The sequence below is a fragment of the Cnephaeus nilssonii genome, assembly GCF_951640355.1.
Source record: "Cnephaeus nilssonii genome assembly, chromosome: 8".
NCBI lineage: Eukaryota > Metazoa > Chordata > Mammalia > Chiroptera > Vespertilionidae > Cnephaeus > Cnephaeus nilssonii.
In genome coordinates, this window is record NC_137079.1 from 12,821,058 (window position 1) to 12,841,937 (window position 20,880).

Genomic DNA, 20,880 nt, shown 5'->3' on the forward strand with positions numbered 1-20,880 from the left:
TCTGACACGAATGATTTTGTTTTAGATGCAACTGCCTCACTTCTCATAGACTTTAGGATTCTAGATTGAAGTTTTATAAATAGTTGTTTTGATAACTATTTATAAAACCTTGATGTATTTGTATTTGTTATAATGATAGATATAGCTGTTTGTTTTGTCTACATTTTTATGGCTTTGCTCCAAAGGGGCTCTTTACTATATCTTTCTATTGACTGCAGGCTTATAAGTAACATATTAAAGAAACTGATTTTGAAGTACAGGTTTTCAAAAATTGTGGTATAATGACAGTGATTTGGAATGCCTATATTTTAAGAATGACACATGCTGTGGGGTGGGTCCTACTGTGACCAAAACGAGGGTAAAAGGTTTACGCTAACAGTATTTGATTCTCTTGTGAGAGTCTGCTGATGGGTGATCAAGGACATGACCACTATATATCCCAACGGACAGAAACATTTTTTTAAAATTGTACAATCCTATGAAACGATAAGAGAATTGACATGTAAACATCAATATTTTAGGATCAATTCTTGCCAATGAATGTATTACTATAAAAATGAGCTTGTTCATCAACTTATTTTATTCTTAATCAAGTTAAGCTAAATACTAGCTACTACTGAAGTAAGGCCCATGTCCAGAAGTCTCCAACATGATTAATGCAATCCCAAGGGTCAGCTAAGACATCTTTTAATTTGAACCACTCAAAAATAAATAATGTTTATGGAAACCATTTGCCCTATGAGAACTAGAAAAGTGTCAAAAATGTACAACATAAAGGGAAAGCTTCACTTACTTTCATAAAATAGGAATTTGTTTTGTTTGAAGAGTTAAGTCTCATTCTCCATGGTCAATGCAGGATTGCTCATCCCTTCAAGAAAGAACTTGAATTAGCATTTTTTGGTTGCTTTTGAACAAATAGGCAGAGACTTGTTATGTACATGATCTGGGTGTTCATAAATAAGATGGTAATATAAACACACACATGAGTAACAGTGTAGGCTACAACCACTGTCACCAAAAAAGGGGGAGAGGGGCGCTTTACTAGTAAAAATAGGGATATATATACCTGAGGAAAAAGGTACATTGAACCTGGCACTTTCCATTATCATAAACCATTGTTTCCTAATTATTCCTTGACCTACCTCATTCTAATCAAACTAATCTTTGAGCCCTTTCTCACCTCATCTTTCTCATGTTTCTCTTTTACATCATCTTTTTAACTTTAGTTTCTCATTCACCTATCAAAGTAACAGAAATATTAATCCAAGAAGCCAACTACTTAACAGCATATTAAAAACCAAGAAGTCATTTCTATGTTAATGCAGAACTATAAGATGACACATGAATCCTTTCTGAAAGAAAGAGCTCTTTGTGTCTTCATCCCCCAAAAAACCTGACCTGCAACTATACATCACTTCTTTGCCTCTAAGGAAACTGATGGATTCGAAAGGCAAATAGGTGTCATCAATTTTTGTCCTTCCCATAGATCAGAAAATGGAATGGCAGGTTTGAAGGTGAAGAGAGACCAAATTATGAATACTCAAATGACGGGATCTTCTGAGGGAATATATAGGATGGGGCAAAAGTAGGTTTAGAGTTGTAAATACACAAAACACAGAATTTATTCTTGTATTATTATGTTTAATTATTGTATTATTTTCCATTTGAGTAACTAAACCTACTTTTGCACGACCCTTTAAAAAGAACAAGACTTTTAGTCAGGGCACATACAAGAATCAACCAATAAATAAGTGGGACAAAAAAAAAAAAGAAGACTTTTTAAAGAAAGCCAATATTTCAGGAGAGTATGACTAATTATACTATATAATAAAAGGCTAATATGCAAATAGACTGAACAGCGGAACAACCGAACAACCCAGTCGCTATGATGAGTGCTGACCACCAGGGGGTGCACAGGGGCCATGGCAGGCAGCGGCAGCAGCAAGATGGCGGAGCAGGTTAGTGGGGGCAGCAGACCAAGGTGGGGTGCCAGTCACTGTCAGCGGGTGCAAGCAGGGCTGGCGCCGTCAGCGGGAGTGGGGCTGCCAACAGATGGGGCTGCGGTGGAAGGGGCCGGGTGGGGGCGCGGAGGACGGGCCAAGACCTGCCCCTGTGCCCACCGCAGCCTCGCAGCCCACAGTTCCTTGCAAGGTGCACAAATTCGTGCACTGGGCCTCTAGTCTATATAATAAAAGCCTAAGCGACCGTTAAGGCAAAACGACCAGAACGACTGGTCGCTATGATGCGCACTGACCACCAGGGGGCAGACGCTCAATACAGGAGCTGCCCCCTGGTGGTCAGTGCGTTTCCACAGGGGGAGCACCGCTCAGCCAGAAGCCGGGCTCATGGTTGGCAAGTGCAGTGGTGGTGGCGGGAGCCTCTCCCGCCTCCATGGCAGCACTAAGGAGCAGCGAGCCAAGTAGTAAGAAGCAGCGAGCAGGCGGGCGGTAAGGAGTAAGAGCTCCCGGACTGCGAGAGGGGTGTCCGACTGCCAGCTTAGGCTTGATCCCCACGGGGAACAGGCCTAAGCCGGCAGGCGGACATCCCCTGAGGGGTCCTGGACTGCGAAAGGGTGCAGGCTGGACTGAGGGAACCCCCCCCCCACCCCAGTGCATGAATTTTGTGCACAGGGAGGGTCTCTAGTCCTATATAATAAAAGCCTAATATGCTAAGTGTCCAGTTGTCCATTCAACCAATCAAAACGTAATATGCTAATGATATGCTAAGGCCGCTCAACCACTTGCTATGATGTGCACTGACCACCAGGGGGCAGACGCTCCGACCGGTAAGTTAGCTTGCTGCTGGGGTCTGGCCAATCAGGACTGAGCCAGATGGGCCGGACATGACCTGGAGCCCTCCTGTGGTCCTTCCTCGGCTGGCCAACCTCCTGCATCCCTCCCTGGCCCGGCGATCCTGCACTGGTAGGGTCCCTCAGCCTGGCCTGCGCCCTCTCGCAATCTGGGACCCCTCAGGGGATGTTGGAGAGCCTGTTTCGCCCCGATCCCGGTCAACGCAGGACCTGCCCCCTGGTGGTCAGTGCACTCCCATAGGGGAGGGCCGCTCAGCCAGAAGCCAGGCTCACGGCTGGCGAGCGCAGTGGCGGTGGCAGGAGCCTCTCCCGCCTCCGCGGCAGCGCTAAGGATGTCCGACTGACAGCTTGGGCTCACTGGGGAGCGAGCCCAAGCCATCAATCAGACATCCCTGAGGGCTTGCGGACTGTGAGAGGGCGCAGGCCAGGCTGAGGGACACCCCCCCCCCCCCGAGTGCATGAATTTTGTGCATCGGGCCTCTAATATATTTAATAATGACCTTACAATTTTTAATCAGGACAATCCATTTGTTTTCCACCATTACTAAATCCCAAAGAGACATCAAGGAAACCAGAAAATAAAGTGCAGTGAGCCCAAGTTAAGCAGTGCTCAGAGAAAGTTTGAAGGAAAGAACAGGAATGAAGGAGAAAGGATTTAAGGAGAAAGGATTGAGGAATTCAATTAGTCAACCTAGTGAGTTTGAGGAATTCAATTAGTCAACCTAGTGAGTTTCTGGCTAACATTGTCTCAATGGTGAATGAGTGGTTTCATACTCATTTGTAGGGATACCATACACATTTACTCACACCTGCATGTTTGACCACATTGTTGTTGTTTTTTAATATTTTTTTAAAATATATTTTATTGATTTTTTTACAGAGAGGAAGGGAGAGGGATAGAGAGTTAGAAACATCGATGAGAGAGAAACATCGATCAGCTGCCTCCTGAACACCCCCTACTGGGGATGTGCCCGCAACCAAGGTACATGCCCTTGACCGGAATCAAACCTGGGACCCTTGAGTCCGCAGGCCGACGCTCTATCCACTGAGCCAAACCGGTTACGGCATGACCACATTGTTTTTGCTTAAGCCTTCCCAACCCTGAGAAATAAGTAGTGTTTTCAAGATAAGGAAGCTAAGTCTAAAAGGTTAGGTAACTTTACAAATATCACATACTAATTAGGTGCCCTTATTGGGATTTGAAATCAAGTCTGTCTGGCTTCAGAACCTTGCTGTTCTTTGCCAATAAAGAAGCAATCAAAAGATTAAAATCAACAGCAATAGTAAGAGAACTATGAAGAAATTACATGTAGCTAAAGTTATGGTAATTATGCAATCACTTTGACATTTTGAAATTGGCTAGAAACCTTAGGGTAAAAGAACTGCATAATTTGCAATCCTTTACAGCAGATATTTTTCAATCTTTTGTCTGAGTTGATTACATTTTTCCATTTTAAAAAATGTACTTTGAATTTATTTCGATCGTTTAGTATACAGGAATAAAGACTTGGTTCTTTAAGCTGGAAAATAAATACAATGTAGATCTATCTTTCACAAAACGATTTTCTAGAGCTAACAGACATTCAAGTACTTCCCAAAAAGAAGTTCCTGAAAATAACTCTAAATTTACACTGAAAGTCACACTGTAAAGCAAGAAAGATCCTATAGGAAATATAATGAAAAATTTTTCACTACTTTGACCTTTTAAAAATGAAATATACCCAAAAAGCCAAACAGGCACACCCTTACCAGCTTTGTCTTTCCCCGGGTTTGTGCTGCTCTCTGTCCAAGACTGAGAATCAGTAAGGAGGTGGCTCTGGGACTCCCTCAATGGCTTTGCAGGAAACTGATGGTTTTCAGGACTGAAGAATAACAATCATCATCACGATCATTAACTCTCGACAATATTAAGGTGTTTCTCAGAGTGTGGAGCTCAAACCACTGTGGTGCGAGATCACTGTAGGAATTACCCAAGAGAATTGGGGGAACGCAGGAACAATTAAATCACCCTGGCTCACAATGAGAAAAAGTCTTCCCTCTTCCATTCTCTTTTCATTCTGATTACAATAAGGTGACCACCTTTAACTCTGGCAAATCTCCACTTTTAATACAAAAACTTGGCCTCAGCTTCAGACTTTAGTGGGTAAGGGAATCTAGTTAGACGTTAACAGTATTTTATTTTCAATTTTCCATGGTTATACTTTACTAATATTTATGACGAATTATACTGGTTTGTCATTTCTGACAGTGGTATGAAGTCTGGTTTAAAAATAAATCTCAGTGCAAATTTAAATTAACATATTAAAGAAAAATGTTATTTTTAAGTGGTATGTGGATATGGGAAAAAAAATCTATGAAGGTGATGGTAGAAAGATAAGTTTGAGGAAACATTGGTCCAGTGTTTCGAAAGTGGCCTGACTGGTCTTGAACAAAGAATTCTCTATCCTCTGTAAGGCTGAAACAACAACCGTGAGCATCATCTTGCAGAAGGTGTTGAAAACATCTGACCTTATCAGGTCTTTCAAGCCTGGTGTTTAATTGGGGAAAACGAAAGAGTCTTAAAAGAAGAGCTTAAGTTTTAAAATTTAAGTACACATGCCACATATTGACATATTGGATGGTATGAAAAAATATATCTATAAATTAAAATAACATGAGTTAGATAGAAAAAAAATATTGGCATAGAAACTATTATCTTAGAACACCCTGAAATACTAATTATAATACTGCTCAAAAGAAAAAAAATACTTAAAGTTCCTCCAAGAATAATTTCACATATTTCAGTTGTCTGTAACTATTATTTTTTAAAGGATATGCTTTTGCACCTTAGTAATGAACTCAGATCTAAAATTTAAGAATATTTCAATTTTGTGCAGCTTTAACCTACACTTACTAAAGTTGAAGGTAAATCTTTTAAAAAAACGATGTCTTCCATTCCTATGAATGTATCCCATTCCTCTTACTCTAACTCTTTTGGTTCCTCAGGAAAGAGGCCATAGACCAGGTATAGGAGACTAAGTTCTGGTTTAGGGACTCCGTGGAGATTGAGTGCACTCCCATAGGGGAGGGCCGCTCAGCCAGAAGCCAGGCTCACGGCTGGCGAGCACAGTGGCGGTGGCAGGAGCTTCTCCCGCCTCCGCGGCAGCGCTAAGGATGTCTGACCCATTCATTTAATGATATTCATTATCTATTACATCAATGAATGATATTCATTATCTATTACATCAATGAATAAAGTCTTTGATCTCTTGGAAATTTCACTGTAACTGAGGAAGAAGAATAATAAAGAAATAAATATATATAATAAGTCAGGTGACAATACGAGCTATGACAACTAGCGTACAGGGACGTGTCAGAGCAGGTTACTATTTTACGAAGGCTTTTCAAGGACGGCCTCTATTGTGAAGTTACATCTGAGTGGAAAGTGAATGAAGAGAAGGCACGGACCATTCAGGATTCTGGAGGAAGAACGTTTAGGAAGAGGAATGAACAAGGACAAAGGCACTCAACAAGGGACATGCTTGGTGTGTCTGAGGAACAGCCAAGATCTGTGTCCAAGGACTGTTACTGAGTAACAGCACGGCTGACATCAGAGAGGTGCTGGGGGCCAGATTAGAATGAGGCAAGGACACTCGTTAGTCTTTATTCTGAGTAAGATGGGAAATCAATGGAGGTTTGTGAGCAGAAGAGCGACAAAACCTGATTTATGTTTCAAAAGGATCAGGCTGACTTCTTAAGGAATAGACTGGAGTAGGGGAAAAAATGGAATCAGGAAGGTCAGTTAGGAAGAAATTGAAACAATTCATGTGAGAAATGAAATATATATATTTTGGGGGGGGAATCTGACAGGGTTTGCAAATGGAGTAAATAAAGGAAAACTAAAGAAAGGAATCAGAGTGAGTCCAGTGTTTCTGGCCCAGAGTACCCGGGAGGACAGAGGTCACAAATACCGATTCACGTATGGAAGAATGAGGAGAGTCAGGTTTCGGTGGGCGTAAGGGTGTGGATGGCTGGAATCAGGAGTTCTGCTTTACACCTGTTCAGCTGACCGTGACTTTTAGACACTGAAGTGGGAATGTTGAGTAGACAGCCAGATAAAAAACTCTGGAGAACAGCGATCCCAACAATAACCATAGAAATTTTACATGGGCTGATCAGGGGGAATTACAAAATTCTGCAGCTGTCAAAATCCAATCTCAACATTCAAAGGAAACAGAGGAGAAGCCTGACCTCTTCACGATCACCTGGCTAGGTAACAGTGCCAGAACCGGCTTTCTCTCAATACCCTTGGGACACGTAGTGGGAGAGGTACGATCTCTAAAATCCAAAGAGTCTTAAACTACAAAAACCACTTAATAAAGATAAAAAACATTATTGAAAACTACTGTAAAATTTTATGAAAGCTGTGACAACATAACAAATAACTTATTAAAACTAGATTTTTCTGCACTGAAGTAAAGAAAACCATTACCATTTAGCTCCTGAGGAATTTTCAAGCCAAAACTCTCAGAGCATGACCCAAAATACTCTGGTGCCTTTGAATGTCCCTGTGAAGCACACTGAAATCCCTCATCGACGGAGAGCCTGATCTATACATAGCTCCCTCTAGGGATGGGGTGGTAAATACGTTTCATCTCCTGACAATCTGTATATATAAAAGGCTAAGTGCTTGACTGTACGTACGTCCGACCGCCCAACCGGCTGGTACATATGACGCGCACAGGCAATCTATATATATAAAAGCCTAAGCGACCAAACGACGGGTCGCTTTGACGTGCACTGACCACCAGGGGGCAGACACTCAAGGCAGGAGCTGCCCCCTGGTAGTCAGTGTGCTCCCACAGCTGGAGTGACACTCAGCTGACCGACAGGCGCCAGACACCGGGCTCATGGCTGGCCAGCGCAGCTGTGGCGGTGTGAGCCTCTCCCGCCGCTGCCGCAGTGCTACCAAGGGGTGGCGGCGGCAGGCGCAGCGGGGCCAGGATGAGCGGGAGCGGTACGGCGCCCGGGCTTGAGCTCAGGCTCCTCCCCGGCTGCCTGCTGCTTCTCACACTACTACATCCCTCGGGGGGTGTCGGACTGCCGGTCTCGGCCCAATGTAGGATCGGGCCAAAACCGGCAGTCCAACATCCCCTGAGGGGTCCCAGATTGCAAGAGGGCGCCGGCCAGGCTGAGGGACCTCACCAGTGCACAAATCCGTGCACCATGCCTCTAGTTTAAAATAATTTGGAATGGCCGCCAGGATCACTGCTTTGAGGCGCATTCTGAGGTCAGGCCAGGCTGCGGAGGAGAAATACTGTTGGCAATAAGCAATCTGCACTAGCCCTAGCCGGCTTGGCTCAGTGGATAGAGCGTCAGCCTGCGGACTGAAGGGTCCCCGGTTTGATTCCAGCCAGGGGCACATGCCTGGGTTGTGGACTCAATCCCCATAGGGGTGTGCAGGAGGCAGCCAATCGGTGATTCTCTCTTATCATTGATGTTTCTATCTCTCTCACCTTCTCCCTTCCTCTCTGAAATCAATAAAGAAATATTAAAAAAAAAAAAAAAAAGAAATCCACTCTAGACAGGGGGAGCGCAGATATAGGTGCTTTGCACACTGCATCTGGCACCTAAGAAACTCTCTAAAACTTAACTAAGAATGCTTTTATGGTTATGTTTTTGCTATTGGATTTCATTAAAAATCAGAAGTATGTCATATTCAAATAACCCTGTCTTAACGATATAAAAAAGTCATAAAAACTTATTCATATACGTATAGCATTTTAAACGTTTTAGTAGTTTTGCCTTTTGCCAGTTAGCAGCCAAGTCAGAATCAAATTTCAGATTTTCCTTAGATTCTTGACAGACTAGAACCAAAACAGACTTAAAACACTGGCCAAAGTCTCCCGACTTTTACTACATTCCCAAGAGCCCTTCCCTTCTCTCTCCGCAGGAATGGCTCAGGTAGTGCCCAGAGGTCTTTAAGGAGCAGCAGGAACAGGGTGCACATCGCTAACACAACTGCCGAGCCGGTGGCTGGGGTTCCACTCGTCCTCCCAAGGCCTGGCCCGGGGAAGTTTCCTGACCTCTTTATAAGTTACCGGGAGGGTCAGAGGAAAGTCCCCCTGGTCGGCTCAACTGATCGCCAGGCAAGCTAACCTGGACTTACTTTTTTTTTTTCTTTTAAGTACAATTTTTTAAAAATAGATTTTTTATTGATTTCAGAGAGGAAGGAAGAGGGAGAGAGAGAGAGAAACATCAATGATGAGAGAGAATCATTGATTAGCTGTCTCCTGCACACCCCCTACTGGGGATCGAGCCCACAATCTGGCCATGTGCCCTTGACCGGAATCGAACCTGGGACCCTTTAGGTCGACGCTCAATCCACTGAGCCAAACCGGCTAGGGCTTAAGTACAACATTTAAAAAAAAATCATAATTGCTTCAGTCAACTAAAATGTTTAGAGAATTAACAACCTGTTTACCCATCACCTAGATTAGTAACAGAATTTTTCAAGTATAACTAAAGCTCCTGATTTTTTCCTCCCTCCTTCATTCCAAATAGAAACCACTGTAGTGAATTCTCTTATATTCTTAAAACTTTTCAAGAAACATGTAACTAAAGGATATGTGAGAATAGCATACCTATGTTATTGGAAAGTAAAATAGAAAAAAGAATAGGAGATTACTTTTTAGATGCTGGATTCAGTCCTGCAGGAGTGGACGGTTGTTCAGGATCTTGGTTCACAAGGCAAGTTGGGAAGGAGCAGCCATCACCTAGACTACAATGAAAACAAAAACTTACAACGGAGCCACCAACAAGCCAACAGAGTGAGACTCTGTTAGAGCGCTCCTGTCTGCGAGCAGAACACAGTTACGTTATGGGCCAAACGTGTGCCAGGCACTGACTTCAATACAGTATGTACAGGGAGATGAGGAGTTAGTTTATTTCCACATTGGTACTATAGTGGATCATAAAATAATACGTTAAAAAATAGGAGGTCCTGTGCAGAATAACAGAGTCCCTTTGCTGGATTACTTTCATTAGTTTAATACCTGAAACATTTCGCAACGAAATACCTTGAAAACACGGGTAGCAACCAGTACTTCTTCTCATCACCAAAAACTTGTCGCATATTTTTACTGAAACCCAAGCTGAATCCGTTCTTATCTGTTCCATGTCGAAATACAGGACTTCTGAAAGCCTCTAAAAGAGACAGCAGAGCAATCACTTGAGTAATGAACATAAACCTGGTAACCCGCACCTTTAGAAGTGACTGAAGTAAATGAAGGCACTCGAAAATCAATGGCTAACCCCCTGAGGACTTATGTGCCTACCAGCAGCTCAGCAATGAAGATTGCCTATACTGTTTTAAAATAATCGAATGACTACATTTACTTTAATTTCTAAGTAACCTTTTAACTAGTATAGCAGCACATGTTCATTGCAGAAAATTAGAAAATAAAAAAAACACAAGTAATTTTAGACACATAGGTAGATGGATATAGATATTAACAAATCTACATAGGTTTTAACTAAAATGAGATTATACATACATTCTATAGCTTGCATTTTACAGTAGGTATGTTTCATTTTACAATCTCATTGAACCCTACCTTTTTTCCCAGCCAACCCCAAGTATACGTTAAAGCTGGTTTGTCCAAACCAAGATCCAATGCAGAATCATACCCTGTGTGTGGTTATGCCCACACTGCAGACGGAAGCTGAGGTTCAGAGAGGCTGTGGGACTTGCCCAGGATCACACAGAAAATAAATATCAGAATGCAACCTGAACAAGGTCATCAATGTTCCTCCCATAATGCTTCACTTTTTTTGAGATGTAAAAATATAAATTTTATTTTTTGAATATGAATAAACACGTAAGTATGAGTTCTGTCTATCATGTAAAAAAGAAAACTCTAATTAGAGTGAAGGTACTAAAAAGATGTGGCAGTTTCCAAGTTCCTTAGCATTCGTCCCCCTAAGTTATACAGCTTTATATAAAACAGGTTTATAACTGGAGGACCATGTTGTCCCGAGGAAGTCCTTTCAGTGTTACAAGTTCAATCTACAAGCTTGAGGAGTTCAAAGCTTCTAGAAACAATTCATTTACTTTTGGTAAATTAAAATTTAATCGTCCAACATCTACTTTGAAAATAAGATACCTTGTTTAGAAATTACTTTATTATACCAATTTTCACCCTAATAGTTTCTGCTATAAGATTTTACCTGAATATTAAAAATTATCATTCATTGGTCACAGGTTACAATTAATCTTCACTGACAATTATAACAATGGAATCTCACAGTTGCAAGTGTCCTTTGAGATCATAAGGATTTGTAAGTCCTGGTTGTATTCCCAAACTCCCAACCTTAGTCTAGAAAACTCCAGTTAGCTTAGTCACTGCTTACTCATCAAACCTCATAGTATATACTTTTTGTTTTTTAGCTTTCTATGTATCAACCATGTGGGTAGTGTCTCAAACATTGCTAGGTCTCTTCCTATAGGCTTCTGTAAAAATTGAGGAGAAATTTACAGAACATCGTGCACTGCTGGTGGGAATGCAGACTGGTGCAGCCACTGTGGAGAACAGTATGGAGTTTCCTCAAAAAACTAATAATGGAACTCCCATTTGACCCAGTGATCCCACTTTAGGAATATATCTCAAGAAACTAGAAACACCAATTAGAAAGGATATATGCACCCCTATGTTCATAGCAGCACCATTCACCATAGCTAAGATTTGGAAACAGCCTAAGTGCCCATCAGCAGATGAGTGGATTAAATTACTGTGGTACATCTACACAATGGAATACTACGCTGCAGTAAAAAAGGAATTCTTACCATTTGCAACAACATGGATGGAACTGGAGAGCATTATGCTAAGTGAAATAAGCCAGTCAGAGAAAGATAAATGTCACATGATCTCACTCATTTGTGGCATATAATGAACAACGTAAACTGATGATCAAAAACAGATCCAGAGACAGCGAAGCATTGATCCTACCGTCAAACCTCAGAGGGAAGGTAGGGGAGGGTGGGGGTAAGAGGGAGAGATCAACCAAAGGACTTGTATGCATGCAAATAAGCCTCACCAACGGACACAGACAACAGGGGTTGAGGGCATGAGTGGCGGGGGTCAGGGGGAACATTGGGGGGATAAGGACACATATGTAACACCTTATTCAATAAAGGAAACACATTTAGCCACTTTAAAGTGAACCATTCAGTGACATTTAGTACATTCATGATTTTGTGCAGCTTCCACCTTTATCAAGTTCCAACATATTTTCTTCACCCCAGAAGAAACCATTAGGCAGTCACATGTGGTAGCATGTTTCAGTACTTCATTCCTTTCTATGGCTGAATACTATTCCACTGGAATATATGTAGCCATGTTTTTCCTATCCCTTCATCCTTTGATGGGAATTTGGGTTGTTTCCACCTTTTGGCTAATGCAAACAGTACTGCTATGAACACTGATATACAAATTATCTGCTGATTGCTGTTTTCAATTATTTTGGGTATATACCTGCTGGAGGCTAATTCTAGCATCCTCTCTAATAAAATGGTAATATGCAAATTAACCATCAATCCGCTACAAAAGCCACGCCCACCAGCCAAGACACGGCGGGTATGCAAATTCACCCCAATCCAAGATGGCTACAGCCAGAGAGAGCAAGGTTTCCCAGGTAACAGAGCAAGCCAAGCTTTCCATAGCCGTTGCAGGCCTAAGCCTCCACTCAAGCTAAAAAGTTTCAATTATAGAAGGTAAACAAATTCAAACAAATGGCGGCAGAATGGAGCTTGAGAGAGCAGGCCAGGGTTGCCGGCGGCAACAGGGGAAGCAAAGCTTTCCACACACCCTGGCCGGGCTCACCCACTTAAGGCTACAAAGTTTCAATTGTAGAAGGTGAATTAACTGCCACAGAAATGGCTGCCACCCCAGAAATGGCTGCCGCCCCAGGCTACAAAGTTTCAATTGTAGAAGGAAAATAAATTACAGATACCAGGGCCTCTGCTTGGGTTGCCAGGGGGCGTGGCCGGCCTGCAAACCACCACAGGCCCCTCGCTCAGGCCGCCCCACACCCCAAGGGAACCCCCACCCTGATCTGTGACACCCTTCAGGCAAACTAGCTGGCCCCCACCCGTGCACCAGGCCTCTATCCTATCTAATAAAAGAGTAATATACAGATTGATCATCACTGCAACACACAATATAGCTGCCCCCATGTGGTCAAAGATCCTGCCCCCATGTGGACACAAGATGGCCACCACAAGATGGCCAGCAGGAGAGGGCAGTTGGGAGGCACCCGGCCTGCAAGGGAGGGCAGTTGTGAGGGACCAGGCCTGCAAGGGAGGGCAGTTGAGAGGGACCAGGCTTGCAAGGGAGGGCAGTTGGAGGTGATCAACCCTGCAGGAGAGGGCAGTTAGGGGTGACCAGGCTGGCAGAGGAGGGAAGTTGGGGGCAAACAGGCTGGCAGGGGAGCAGTTAAGCATCAACCAGGCTGGCAGCGGAGTGGTTAGGGGTGATCAGGCTGGCAGGCAGAAGTGGTTAGAGGCAATCAGGAAGGCAGGCAGGCAAGCAGTTGGGAGCCAGCAGTTCTGGATTGTGAGAGGGATGTCCGACTGCCCATTTAGGCCCCAGGATGGGGCCTAAATGGGCAGTCGGACATCCCTCCAGGAGTCCCAGATTGGAGAGGGTACAGGCTGGGCTGAGGGACAACCCCCCGCCGTGCACGAATTTCGTGCACCGGGCTTCTAGTGTCATAATAAATGCAAAAAGTCCTCAAAAGGTTGATGGGCTTCTATATCCAGCAGGGCTGAAGATACATATCATTGCCTACTGGAATGGCAGAAGGCATTTCCCCAAACCTGAATTTTTTACATAAAAGATTGCTTGCTGCCAGACAGCTGAGGGCATTTCAATCTACATGTTATTGCCTCCTGCTGGCCAAACACCTGAAAGCCCCCAAACTGACAATGGCTACTGTATACTAAACCTTACCTTTTAATATGTGTATCTGCTTTGCTTTAGGGCAATTTGTGTTAATAAAGAGCGAGGGGTCCCGAGATTCAGAGAACTTGGTTACTGAAGCTAAGCCCTCCTCTGGCTCCCCCATGGATTACAAAGTTAGCGTATTTTCCGGCGTATAAGACCCCCGACTTTTGAGAAGATTTTCCTGGGTTAAAAGGTCGTCTTATACGCCGGAAAATACGGTATATCATATTTCTAGTCTCTTTATTAATTTACACGCAGCGCCTTCTCCAGCTTCCTGAACGCTTCTAGATGCTGGATATCACCCGGGCGTATACCTAAGAGTGGAATTACTGGGTCACATGGTAATTCTGTATTTAACATTTTGAGGACTTGCCAGACTGTTTTCACATTGACTGTACACTTTTATATTCCCACCAGCAATATGTGAAGGTTTCCAAATTCGCCACATCCTCACCAAAGCTTGTGGGTTATTTTTAATCTCCATCCAAGTGAATATGAAGTGGTACCTCACTGTGGTTTTGATTTTGATGTCCCTAGTAACTAATGATACGGAGCATGTTTTTAGGTGTTTGTTGGCCATTTGTATATTTTCTTTAGAGAAATGTCTTTTTAAATGTCCATTGAAATCTTCTGCAAATTTTTAAACTGGGCTGTTTGTCTTATTGTTGTTGAGTTGTAATATTTACATATTCTGGATACTCGGCCCTTGGACGTATGATTTACAAATATTACTCTGAAAGATCCTATTCATTCCCCCATTGAATGGTCTTGGTACCCTTGTGAAAAACCAATTGGCCAAAGATGTGTAAATTCAGCTCCGGACTCTCAGTTCAATTTCATTAGTCAAGATCGCTATCCTTATACCAGTGCCACAATGTTTTGATCACTGTAGATTTGCAGCAAGTTCTAAAAACAGTAAGAACTTTGTCTTATTTTTTAGTGGCTGTTGTTTTCGCTATGTGGGGCCCTTAATGTATTCTATATGTAAGATCATGTCATCTGTGAAAAAGAATCGTTTTTATATCTTCCTTTCCAATTTGGACACCCTTATTTCCTTTTCTCGGTTGATTTCTCGGACTAGAATTTCCAGTAGTGTTAAAAGCAGCAGAAAGAGGGCATCCGGTTTTGTTCCTGATCTTAAGGAAAAGGTTTTTCTTTCTCACCACTGAGTGTAAGGTCAGTTGTGGGGCTCTCATAAAGCCCTTTATCAGATCAAAGAAGTTCCCTCCTATTCTTAGTGTGCTAAGTGCTTTTATCATGAAAGGTATTATATTTTGTCGAACACTTTTTTGTATCAGTTGAGATAATCATGTGGTTTTCCCCTTCTATTAATGTGATACATGATTTTTGCATAGTGAATGCCCTTGTATTCCTGGGATAAATCTTACTTGATCATGGCATATGGTCCTTTTTTTTTCTTTATACATGTATTCATATATATTTTTTTAATTTCTTTATTAAGGTATTACATATGTGTTCTTATTCCCCCATTACCCCCCACCCCCCATTCATGCCCCCACCCCCCTGTTGTCTGTGTCCATTGATTAGGCTTACATGCATGCATACAGGTCCTTTGGTTGATCTCTCTCCCTTACCCCCACCCTCCCCTACCTTCCCTCTGAGGTTTGACGGTCTGATCGATGTTTCTCTGTCTCTGGATCTGTTTTTGTTCATCAGTTTATGTTGTTCATTATATTCCACAAATGAGTGAGATCATGTGATATTTATCTTTCCCTGCCTGGCTTATTTCACTTAGCATAATGCTCTCCTTCTCCATCCATATTGTTGCAAATGGTAAGAACTTCTTCTTTTTTTACAGCAGCATAGTATTCCATTGTGTAGATGTACCACAGTTTTTTAATCCACTCATCTGCTGATGGGCACTTAGGCTGTTTCCAAATCTTAGCTATGATGAATTGTGCTGCTATGAACATAGGGGTGCATATATCCTTTCTGATTGGTGTTTCTGGTTTCTTGGGATATATTCCTAGAAGCGGGATCACTGGGTCAAATGGGAGTTCCATTTTTAGTTTTTTGAGGAAACTCCATACTGTTCTCCACAGTGGCTGCACCAGTCTGCATTCCCACCAGCAGTGAAGGAGGGTTCCTTTTTCTCTGCATCCTCACCAGCACTTGTCATTTGTTGATTTGTTGATAGCCATTCTGACAGGTGTGAGATGGTACCGCGTTGTTGTTTTGATTTGCATCTCTCTGATGATTAGTGACTTTGAGCAGGTTTTCAGCATATGGTCCTTTTAATATGCTGCTGGATTTGGTTTGCTTGTATTTTATTGAGGAGTTTTGCATTTGTGTTCATAAGGGATAGTATAGTTTTCTTGTGATGTCTTTCTCTGGCTTTGGAATTAGTGCAATGCTAACCTTAAAGAGTAAGTAGAAAGTGTTTCCTTCTAATTTTTTTGGCAGAGTTTGAGAAGAATTGGTGTAATTCTTCTTGAATGTCTGGTAGAATTTACCATAGAAGGCCTCAAGTCCTGGGCTTTTCTTTGTTGGGAGGTACTTGATTACTGATCCAGCTTCCTAACTTGCTATTGGTCTATTCAGATTTTTTATTTCTTCTTGAGTCAGATTGGTAGTTTGTGTTTCTAGAAATTGTATATTTCATCTAGGTTACCTAATTTTTTGATGTATAAATGTTCATGGTTTCTGTTATAACCTTTTTGATTTCTATAAAGTTGGTAGTCCCCACTTTCATTTCTGATTTTCATAATTTGAGTCTTCTTTTTTTATTTCTAGCGATAGGCCTGTCAAATTTGTTATCTTCAAAAAACCAACTATTGATTTCATTGATCTTCTATCTTTAAATTCTCTATTTTCATTATCTCCTCTCTAATCTTTATTATTTCCTAACTTTTGCTGGCTTTGGGTTAACTGCTCTTATTTTTATAGTTCCTTAAAGTGTGAAGTTATTGATTTGAGATATTTCTTCTTTCTTAATGTAAGCATTTATAGTTACGTATTTATTTTCCTCTAAGCACTGGTTTTCACAGCATCCTACCCGTCGGGCTTTTGAACATACTGTTTTTCTCTGCCTGAGATGTTCTAGCTCTTTCCATGTCTGACTTCTTAGGTTAAATATGTATTATTTTGGTGAGCTCTTCCCTGATCACTCATCTAAACAGGCACCCTTCTGCCACCCTCAGCCCTTGATATATACTTCGAGATCCTATTCATTTCCTTTAAAGCACTTTGCCTGTTGTAATCTAGTTACTGATTGCTCACCACTGCATATACACAATGCTTTACATATGACAAACGGTAAAACAATTATATGGAATGAGTGAATCTGTGTGTGTCTAAGTCACATCCCACAAAACAATGTAGGGAATAGGAGTAATTTTTACCACTTCAGGACAGGTAGGCATTTACGCATATGGCAACTTTTGATGAGTATCTATTTATGTATTTAAGTTCTTTTAACTACAAAATTGCATACTCACCTAATGTAGACTTATTTTTGCTGACTAGCCAACAATGATAGCCAAACAGAGAAGACAAGCTGACAGAAAACATAGCTGCAGCAAAGAATAAAAACATAATATGGAACTTGGCTTGAGTATCTGGTAGACCATTCTATAAAAAAAGGAAGAAAATGAAATGTTTTGTCAAAGGGATAAGCATTCCCCTACTTTCATAAGTAAGATTTTTTTTTTTGCTTAAAATATTTCCTAAATTTAGATATGGAGAAAGATACATGGCTTTATATTAAAACTCTGAGAAAAAACATATAGCATCAGATTAAAATAAATGTTGTCTGGAATATGAATATATCTGAAAAATATATTCAAACTTGGGGTATTTATTTTGTTTGGCATAACAGAATCATAGAAGTGTGATAATATGAGTGTAAATTATAACAGAAGAAAGCAAGGTATAAGGAACGATAAAATTTACTTTTGAATTTACTACTTGAATATGTTTTATAACATACTACAGATTTATAAATGATTAAATAATTGTATTAAAGTGCCGAAAATGAAGGTTAATTGGCACAGTTTAGCTACTATATCCGATGTTTTACTTTACTACAAACAATAGCATCTACTACAAGAACACATACAACAACACATCCACAGTAATGCTTCAGGCTATTGTCAATAAGAGCATCCCAGCAAAGATAAACAGGAGAGCGTGACACCTGTGTAAAATAAACCTTACACTGCCCGTGTGACAAAGGAAGCCATCTCAAAGCAAAACCAGCGGGACTCTCACTGTGTGTCTTGCCCAAGGAGACCCGGACTCCATCTAGAATGGTAGGTTTGGGGCTAAGGACACTCAGCGACGCACCAGAGCTGCGAGGAGGTGTCTCCTTCTGCTAGAAGGAAATGCTGTCTCCATACCCTGCAGTATCTGTCAGCCTGACAGGTCACCTGACCTCACCAACAGCTTCTGAGGGCAGTCCTCACAGTGAGAACGCTGGCTACTCCTTCACAAATATATTTGTGGTTGGAACTAAAACCATTCACAGGAACGAGGAGCGTGGGGTGACATTCTCTCAGATATTCACTAGGGATCATTCTTCTAGCTGCACCCTGAAGGTATACTTGAATGCTGGGAGCCTGTCCACACACCTGTGAACTCCTAGTGCTTAGCAATAGAAGTGGCACATAGTAGGTGCTCAATAAATCTCTGGTATTGAATGTGATTAAAATCCCATCCCACATCAATGATCTAGCAATTAGAAAAGTCTTACCTAATAAAGAATAATTTTATGAAAATAATAAAGCAATTCTGGCAGGGGATAACTTTTTTTTATCATTGTTTGGTATTCACGAGGAGTATCTCTGGATAGTTAAAATACTCAATTTTAAATGCCTGCATTTAAAATAAATAGTGCAGAAAACAAATGAATTAACTAAAGCCTAATCAAGCAATACCTAGTAAAAATTCGGGGCATTATAGATATAATAGTTTAAAAAATAATCTTTTTACACATAAAGAAAACACTTCTATTTCTAAATACTAAAAAAAATAAAAGTATTCTTAGTCAATTTTTGTTATTTCAGTGGTTGTGTTCTATAAAGCTGCCGTGAACCCTGACTTCCTCCCAGGGAAAACACAGGGAGGTTCCTGTGGCCTCCGGCACAGTTCTGTCTGCAGATCTATGCATAACCCGGTTTGCGGTGCATCTGGGCCTGAAGACACATCATCAACAACGTTTTCACATTTGTTGTTCACTCACTGACACAGAACTCACGCCCAACATCACTATTACTCAGGCCTGAAGGATGCTTACCCAACACACAGATTTTCTCCATAAAGCACCTCACACGAGTGCTCAGAAACACCGACAGTACTTCAGCACTATTCTTGAAGAGCATTTTAAACACAGAAATGACCAACACAAAGCACAACAATGCAAAAAAAAAAAGTGTGGCATTAAGTAGAGTGAAAAGCACACCGTGTACATATGGGAGTGGAAACAAGAAGGCAGAGTCTCCTTGTTTTATCTCCTTGCTTGATATGGACACGGGGCCACGCAAATTTTTGGCCACTCTGTGCACGTCTGCAAATGGCCACAAAAGCTCTCTGAGTTCTGATTGTGGGTAACAGAGAAACTTCAGCAAGATGTGAATTCACAAACACAGAACCTGCAAATAATGAGGACTGACTCTAAACGAGCTCAAGTCTATAAAATCAGTGTCTGAAATAACTCACTAGTGAAAAACTGTACTATGTATTTTTATATACCAAAAAAATCAACAAGGTAATGACTTACTGTCCAAAATTTGATAAAATACTGTAAATCCGTAGCAGCAATAAAAAGGCAGTACAGCAGGGAATAAGCCAAGAAAAGGAGGAAAAATTTATAATTTGAAAATCCAACACAATTGTTCACCCTGTTGATAAAAACAAAAAAACATTTTCGATGAGTTTTACATTTTCAGCACGGGTATACATATGCCCAACCTTAACACGGCGTTGAGTTTTTATCATTCAAAATGTACTGGCAAATCTTAAGTGTAATTCGTGAGATTTCTTTACACATACAAACATTAAAAATATCCGTTTCACTAAAAAGGGATTCTGTGTTTAAGTTTCTCAAATTTGATACGGGATATGACTTGACTCAATCAAGAACCATGTCACTGTTCAGTTAACCTTTGAACCAGCGGGTTGGAACTGCCTGGGTCCATTTAGGCACAGGCTGTGTTTCAATAAATACACAGTCGGCACTCTGTATCCCCAGTTTATTTGAAACAAGAAGGGCGAAAATTCCAAAAAAGCATGTGCTCTTAACCAGTCCCTCACTGAGAGTGGCCTCAGGAAGCATGAATGCCCTGGTGCTTCCGGACGGCCAGGCTTGGGAGGTGAGCAAAGCCCCGGTCGGAGAGAGCCCTCAGGCAGAGCAGCGAAGACTGAGGTGCCTCAGGTGGGGAGCCGTCAGCGGGCGTGGGAACTGCCCTCGCAGGTGCAGCGGACTCAGGAGGGTCGTGGGGACTCGGTGGGCACTGACATGTGCTATGGAAGGGTCAGCAGAGGAATACACGGAGGACTCAGGCTGCCTGTAATAGAAGGTATGGGGAACTACTTGCTGAGAATGAGAACAGAATGAATGAAATGGGTGAAAGAGTGAGGAAAGCAAAAGAATGAATATAATGAAAAGTAATACCAAATGGAGGTTATTTACTGGTCTTTTTTTTGGGAAGAACCTCATTCCTATAGGAGTTAAGGAGCTTTAGAACCTGTTAAAGGAGAAAGTCTGCACAGATAGCAAAAGGCAGCCCGGGGAGGGCTACAGAAGACAGTAAACCGGACACCCCCCTGCTGTGCCTGCAACGGAGATCATCATCATTCTCTGTAGGTCTATGCTTCAGCCTACAACCGGCATAGCTTTCCCAAGCGCCACCCCTGAAGAAGATGAGGCTCATGGAGTATCAGGCTTAATGTCCAAGCCAAGCGTGGCGGGCCACCTCAGTGTGACTGGGAAAAGAGCGTGCACACCGGGCGGTAAATTACAGGCAAAGGTAGAAAATACCTTCATTAGAGAATTAGGTCTTTCCAATACTCTAAGACACCCCATTTCCTGACTTAGAAATATTTGTTAAAATATTAACGAATTCTAAGTGG

General features: G+C 41.8%; 1 protein-coding gene across 1 annotated transcript in view; it reads right to left on the minus strand.

Annotated features, from left to right (window-relative positions):
* Nucleotides 1–20,880, minus strand: part of ZDHHC2 (zDHHC palmitoyltransferase 2) — a 61,428-nt gene that overhangs the window by 3,734 nt on the left and 36,814 nt on the right. Inside the window, exons 7-12 of the mRNA XM_079779548.1 lie at nucleotides 19,529–19,649; nucleotides 17,250–17,382; nucleotides 9,868–9,994; nucleotides 9,477–9,569; nucleotides 4,559–4,671; nucleotides 794–868 (exon numbers count right to left, since the gene is read on the minus strand). Of these exons, the coding sequence (XP_079635674.1) occupies nucleotides 828–868; nucleotides 4,559–4,671; nucleotides 9,477–9,569; nucleotides 9,868–9,994; nucleotides 17,250–17,382; nucleotides 19,529–19,649 (628 nt within the window). The 3' untranslated portion in view covers nucleotides 794–827. The remainder of the gene's footprint in view (nucleotides 1–793; nucleotides 869–4,558; nucleotides 4,672–9,476; nucleotides 9,570–9,867; nucleotides 9,995–17,249; nucleotides 17,383–19,528; nucleotides 19,650–20,880) is intronic.